The 7500-nt window shown below is 50.2% G+C and overlaps 1 protein-coding gene across 1 annotated transcript in view; it reads right to left on the bottom strand.

Annotated features, from left to right (window-relative positions):
• The window catches only part of plxna1a (plexin A1a), a 172398-nt gene that overhangs the window by 139659 nt on the left and 25239 nt on the right, over nucleotides 1–7500 (bottom strand). Inside the window, exon 3 of the mRNA XM_062541106.1 lies at nucleotides 318–500. Coding sequence (XP_062397090.1) covers nucleotides 318–500 — 183 coding nt within the window. The remainder of the gene's footprint in view (nucleotides 1–317; nucleotides 501–7500) is intronic.

Genomic DNA, 7500 nt, shown 5'->3' with positions numbered 1-7500 from the left:
TCCTTCCTAGACCAACAACCCCCACCCCCCCCACCCATCTTCAGCAAACTCATTTCAAATCAAATCCCAACACATCAGCCGCCCCTTTGCAAAACTATGACAGGAGAACATTTCCCCTCACAGACAAACACTGTTATGTTCTGCGTCTCTTACAAAGCCGAGCGCCTTTCAAAAAACATTCTGCAGAGGACGGCGAGGGCCAGGAAAATGGATCGAACCAGCCGAGGCATCAATCATTCACTAGGGTGCTGTTTAGAGTGTCGAGTTGTGTGTGCATCAAACAGGCCTAACGTGAGAGAGAGAGGACGTCGTCTTACCTTCTTAATGTGCCCGCTGCGGGTGCCAACAAACGCCACCGTGTGCCCGCGGTAGTCGTAGGCAGCCACCGAGGTCATTCCGTCCTCCTTGTCCACAAACAGCGGCAGCCCCTCGATGGTGCTGGTTCCACCCAGGGGCTGATTGAAGTCCTGCCCACAGAAGTTGTCATCTATTTGAAGTGGCTGTAGAAGAGAGAGAGAGAGAGAGAGAGAGAGAGAGAGAGAAACACAGTGGTTAAGCAAATGTGAAGTGACTGTCCTATCTCAAAAGAGACAGTTTAAAAGATAACACCCTACCTCCAATGCAAATTAGCCTATAAGATTTCTATTCAGCCCAAAATAACAATTTTTGATAAGTAATGACAGAATCTTCCACACTCGCATATTATTCTGAGGATGTTATCAATGCAAAAAAAACATCTAACAACCACATTTCAGGCAAGATGTAGGAAAAGACAAGGACAAAAGCAGCAGAAGAAAAAAGAAGAAAAAAAGAGAGAGAGAACAGAAAAGAAGAGAAGAGAGGAGAGGAGAGGGAAAGAGAAGAGAAGAGAAGAGAAGAGAAGAGAAGAGAAGAGAAGAGAGGAGAAGAGTAAAAGACAGCATGGGATCTCATCCCTCAGATGAGGGCTTATCGATGGGGCTCTTATAGAAGATGGTCACCTGCTAAAGCCAAAGGCACCCACACCACACTCCAGGAAGACCCGTCAGTCTGAGGCACTCCAACACCTTCTCCTTTCAGCTGAACACATACTCTTCTTTTATGTTTGCCAAAGCAACAGCCAGTCGAGCATGAGCGACATATGCATACTGTAATTACTTTGTTTAGTTGAGCTGAACGAGACGTCAAATACGGGGCCTAACCGCTTAATTGGTGGAAATGTTTTTGGCTATAGCAACATCTCCAGCTCTCTCAGGTTTCAGAAGAAGCGACTGCAGTGCAACTTAAGCCCCATGTGATGGCACCGGTGCCTCCACACATATGCCAGCGTTAAGGGAGGAGGGGTGAGGGGGGGCTGATTAAAACGCTTAATTACGCCACGTCTGATAGGAGCGTGTTAAGGGTGACAGACAGTATCTTGCACATGGTGGGACGCACGCACGCGAGCGCAAGATAATGACTGCTACCTGGACTAATGAGCTCCAGATCCGTGCTAAAGCCTGGGACCATGCTAATTAGCCACTCGCCCGCTTCCTCTCATTCATTAGCAGGCATATTGCTTCGATATGAGCAAATCAATCAAACATGCACACACATACACACATACACACACACACACACAAGTGCACACACACACACACGCCATGATCTCGCCACGCACAGGAAAGCAGGCTTGTGTTGTGCGTGCTAAGCTCCTTGGGAAGTACAAGTGTTTGCGGTTAAGCATGCGACGAGTGGCCCCCTGGGACTCTCCCAGCGCTCCCTCACTCGCTCGGCTCCCCGCTCTGAGGCCCGCAGAGACGGGCCGCACACAAACACACACACACACACACACACACACACACACACACACACACACACACACACACAGGACAGGGGACGGACGTGCGTCACAGCGCGGGTCTCAGAAGAGTCCCCCCCCAACCCCGCGTACGTACATATAAGCCGCCCCTCTCGTCCCAACCGCCCCCGCGCCAAAACACGCCGGCCTCATTAGCGAGAACAAGAGTATCGGCGACCCCCGAGTCCCGTTGCCCATGCCTGGTGGTGCCCCTCATTTTTCACCCAGCAAGGGGTGCCAAAGTTGCCAAGGGTAATGAGAGGGGTGGGGGGGGGGGGGGTAGAAGACCAGAGCTCTGCCCTCCAACACAGGAGAGCATGTCCTTCCCAACCCCCCCCCCCCCCCCCCTCAGGAGCAGGGCGATGTTGACGAGCAGGAGGACGGCTCTGGAAATAGACCGGGCAGCAGATTGCGGGGGGGGGAGAACACAGAGAGCCGTGTTTGTGAAAGACAAAAGGTGGCATGTGGGCATGCATCATTGCCAGGGACGTCACTAGACAATTATGGTTAGGGGGGGGCACGGCTATCACTTGGGGGGGTCCAACTTCCCACCCTCACAGATAAAAAATGAGCCCCTTTTCATCAACAATTTTAGAGTAACAAGCGTGTCAGACAGCTCTAGTTAAACAAACAGCTACTTGGCAAGGTTAATGCACAGTAGATCTCATCAAGAATTCTATCCCTGAGCTTAAAACCAGTTCTTTTTAAGCAGCAGTGTAATTTATTGTGTGCATATGGGCCTATTAATATATTTATTGTTGTGGCCTCCCATGAAGAATGTTCCCATGTTCCACCAGCCATCTAGAAAAAGAAATAATGACTGTTTAGCATAACAAACTAGCCTCCTGCCAATATCAGTGACCTGATTATACTGAATTGCTGTGTAGAGGAAAGGCAGCAAAGTTTGCATTTAGGCATTCTAGCTACCTCACTTATAGAAAACCTGTAAACTGTAGCCCGTATCAAGTGAATCATGACTTTAATTTGTAACTTTTCTCTAGTTGCAGTGTAATTAATGAAAAAACGACTGAAAACAGAGCTGACTGAAAGTACTGAACTTGTCGCCAGATTCATTTTTTTTAAATCAAGACATCAGTCAAGCTCTGACTGCTCCGGCCGATAGGACCACTGTAGAATCACTATAGTTTCACTATGATGACATGAAAACCTTGGAATGGTGATGTCATCAACTATCAGAAGAGAGTAAACTATAGCAGTAAGAGTTCCAACACCTTGCAACAACTGGCCAATAGCCCATCGTTAAATAGCTTTAAATCATGACGCACGTTTATTTAGAATGCTGGATGCTACTTTTTAGGTGGCTAAAGACCTCCATTCCCCCAAAAAGGCTTTGCGAAAACTGAGAGCATACCAAACGAAACCAGGGTACTTCAAAAGAATTCCGTCAGTCCTGCGAAATACCCCGGGCCTTCTGGAATTTTTTCCTCTCCCTTTCGGAAAGCCGTGCCTTTGGGACTGGCGGAAATAGCATGGCAGCCACCCATGTCCTCCAGCTCAGGCTGCCAATGAGGCATGGCTATCGGAGCCCTCCCCTCTCCTCTCCTCTCCTCTCCTCTCCTCCAGCCCTGGCTTCGCCCGGCTCCATTTGTTTGTGTGTGTGTTTGTTTGTTTGTTTGTTTCCTATCTGGATTCTCCATCTCTGCGGCCTGACAGTGGAGTCTGGTCTTGATGGGAACGGCGTGACAGGAAGCGCAGGGGACGCTAACACAGTTCGGCCTTTTTTTACGACCCCTCTGTGGCAGCGCGCCGGGGTGGTGGAGAAGAGAGAGTTCGCTTTGGGGCACTTAGCGTCACGCTCCAGACACAGTTTGAAACATGGATCGAAAAGGTTGTGCACTGATCCTTGAGATTAAGAGTTCTGAAAAGGCTGCTGGGCGAAACACTGAAAAGATACAAGAAACAACATCCCGAACCCCGGGAGCCTGGCGCTTCACAAAAACGCTGCCAAGAGATCTTACAGCATAGAACACAATCTGTGCACAACAGCAAACTGTCCCGTATAATTAAGCATTTTTTAATTCCAGCTTCCACTAGGGTCTACATAGATCACCTCCATGTTTTTCACCCATAAGGTGTGCCTCTCCTACTCTCAGCGGACGAAAATCAACTCTTGAGTTTTGGACAGGACTATTAGTCGCCTCCCTCTTCCAGCAAGTAGCCTGTGATTCAAACGCCTTATCGCTACACCATCTGATCGATTGTTTGGAGGCCAGATACCACCTCCTTCCTCTCTCCTATAGAGCTTTATCTCTTCCTTTCCTCCATTCCCTCGCTCTCTCGCTCGCTCTCGCTCGCTCTCTCGCTCTCGGGAAATCAATAGGGACAGCGGCGTGGCTTAACAGAGGAGGATGTGACAGACAAGCATTAGCCTCCGAGGGTTAATTTGTCCTGGGCCCCACTGTAAAAACACACAAATCCCCCCCAGAGCACGGCTCCACCGAGAGCACGCTGACAGCAAAGGGTTTAGGGAATATACTCCTGCAATATCTGACAGCAATTGCATTATGTGTGCTGTCTTACACCATATGTGCTATACGGTACGTGTGTGTGTTTGTGTGTGTGTGTGTGTGTGTGTGCGTGTGTGTGTGTGTGTGTGTGTGTGTGTGTGTGTGTGTACCAGGCAGTGTGGGAGAAGAAGAGAGAGAAATAGAGAGAGAGAGGGAGAGAGAGAGAGTACAGTATGTGCGTCTGTGAGAGAGAGAGATAGAGACTGTGCAACAGATAGATGTAAGATCGGAACATATCTGACGGAAATACAAGGTTGTTGCCAAACAGACACACACACACACACACACACACACACACACACACACCACACACACACACACACACTCACACACAAAAGGAATGTTCTCCTTAGAGCCAAGAAACAGCCCTAGCCGCTGTACCAGAGTGCAAAGGGATGAGCATATTGATGGCCGCGCGCCAACTTCCTGTTTGATTTGTGGCGTTGGCCAGAGCACGGCCTCGCTGCGCGCCCCTTTGTTTCCCGCGGCCCGCTGACGGGGGCCTTCTAATTGGCTCCTCACGACGCTCGCTTCCACGGCGACCGGGCCGAGAAGCCGACCTGGCATCGCCGTTGTTGGCATTGGAGGGGTGCGTTGGGTTCCGATCGGGTTCCGATCGACCTCCGCGACGTCTCCGTCACACCTAAAAAAACACACAGAGCGCCGTTGCGGCACGTGCCCAGACACGGCACAGCAGCCCCGCAGACCGTCTGCGGTCCGTCCTGGCACCAGGCTGGGAGGAGAGGGAGCGAGCGAGAGAGCGAGAGAGAGATTCCGATCAGCTTTTCCCGAGCGCTCGCATGACATTCCTCATGTGAAATGTACTACAACAACAGCGGCGGTTCAGTTTGCCTCATGACGGAGTGGAAAAGGTAAAGACACTTAAGAAAAAGTGGCTGCTTTTCTAAAAGAGTTTTGTCCGCAGCCTTGAATAAACACACAGTGTGATTTGTCTAGTGCTAATACACAGAGGTGGAAAACTCCAGCTTCAGAGGATAAAAGTTCGACCATGTATTGGTTTTCACCTGTGCACTTAACACAGGTGATCTCATCAATTAGCTGCTCTACCTGGCTGAAGGGTTGTGCTATAATTAGAATCAGCTGGTTTAAGTGAACGGTTGTCACAGATAATGTGGTAGGACTTTTACTTTCTGAAGCTGGACTTTTCCACCTCTGCTAATACAGCAAAAAGGCCCCAAAAAGAAGAATACACACCAGCATGTGACACTACACACAGCCACAGGATTGGCCATGACCGCTCTCTACACGTGTTCACTTTCCACCCAACACTCAACTGTACATTCCCTTCCATTGCATACGAACAGACGCTGACTGATAGTGAACTACAACACTACCATGCCGTTGGCAGTTTCTCTCTCCCTGCCTTTTCTCTCTAAACACACACAGACACGGTCGCCTTTTCTTCGTCCTCCATTCTGTTCCTCCATTGACAGCCTTGCTGTTGTTTTTTAACGGCGGCCAGTCACTTCCATCTCTCTAATCCCCAGCTATGGCCTTTGTGACGGAGGGGGGGGGGGGGGGGCACCCAGGGGCCACCCAGGGGCCACGTGAGCGGGGCTTAGCACTGAGCTAAGGGGCCACATACGAGGGGGAAGCTGCCTGTGTGCCAGGCTGGGGTCGTGATTACAGAGTGGGAGAGATAATTAAATTCTTTCTTCAAAAACACTAGCCTTTCAAAGCAGGCCCTACATATTAAAAAATGTATCAATAAATCATTTGAGGGATTTCACATTAACTCATGTTTACAAGGTTTTTGCATGCATGAGTCTAGGATGAGGTTTTGATTGATCCCATTGTGCCCAACAGCAGTCTTCACCATCGTGCAGAAAAGCAATGACACACTTTATGGTGTGTGTATGTGTGTGTGTGTGTGTGTGTGTGTGTGTGTGTGTGTGTGTGTGTGTGTGTGTGTGTGTGTGTGTGTGTGTGTGTTAGAGCAAGAATGAGAGTATGTGTTTGAGCGTGCCTTTATTCAAGTTTGATGCAAATCCCATGTACGTGGAAAACTAATTTCCACTTACCTGAAAAATAAATGAAAGTGTGAAGCAGAAGTTGAATAGTGCATGCACATCCACACATGCGCACCCACACACACACACACACACACACACACACACACACACACACAGACACACACACACACACCCAACCACACACAAACACACACACACACACACACACACACACACACACACACACACACACACATCCACACACATCCACACATGCGCACCCACACACACACACACCCACACACACACAGTCTGGCGAGTAACAGGCCAGGGCTGTGAGACAGATGTTTACGATCGCCGCAGCTCTGACCCCCCACCCCAGACGCCCCACCCCCAGGGCTGTCCGGCCCAGCACAGAGGCGTGATTATGTGGCCGGCCCTGACCCACGCCTGGCCCCCAGCATCTGGCCGAGACCTGGAGCCATGCACACGGCTACACACTACACACACACACACACACACACACACACACACACACACACACACACACACACACACTCACACCCACACAGACCTGCGGGGTGCAACATCACACACACACATACACACACACACACACACACACACACACACACGTGTATACACACACACACACACACACACACACACACACGTGTACACACACACACACACACACACACAATCAGTGCATGGGTGCCTGTTTTCATCCTAAGTATGTGATTAGCAAAGTCATTGTGTCTCCTGCACAAAAGCAAGAGCTGGATGAATGTTCACATGAGAAGGGGAGTGAGTGAGGGCCGGGGGAGGGGGAGGGTGAGAGAGATACGGTGACTCACAGACTCATTTGCTGAGCTCTGATTGTTAGACGAGAGAGAGAGCGATGTGAATGTTCGAGCCAGATCAGCCTGACTCCACTCCGCTGCAAATCACACAAACAGTTCACATGTGAAGGCAGCGGGGCTATGTCACTGAACCGGACCCGCTTTTTTCCTTTTCTTTTTTTTTTTTTTTCTCTTCTCTCCCCCCCAGCTCCGAAGTGGATTGAAAGCAGCTGTGGCGCTCCTCAAATGTGCCAGGTAGGAAACTCAATTTGGGGGCCCGGCCCGACCCGGGCCCGGCGCTCAGCCCCCTCTGACCTAGTTCCTGCTGCTCTGCTCTG

This window comes from Sardina pilchardus, chromosome 7 (assembly GCF_963854185.1).
Source record: "Sardina pilchardus chromosome 7, fSarPil1.1, whole genome shotgun sequence".
Lineage (NCBI taxonomy): Eukaryota > Metazoa > Chordata > Actinopteri > Clupeiformes > Clupeidae > Sardina > Sardina pilchardus.
This window is presented reverse-complemented; position numbering and strand designations above follow the sequence as displayed.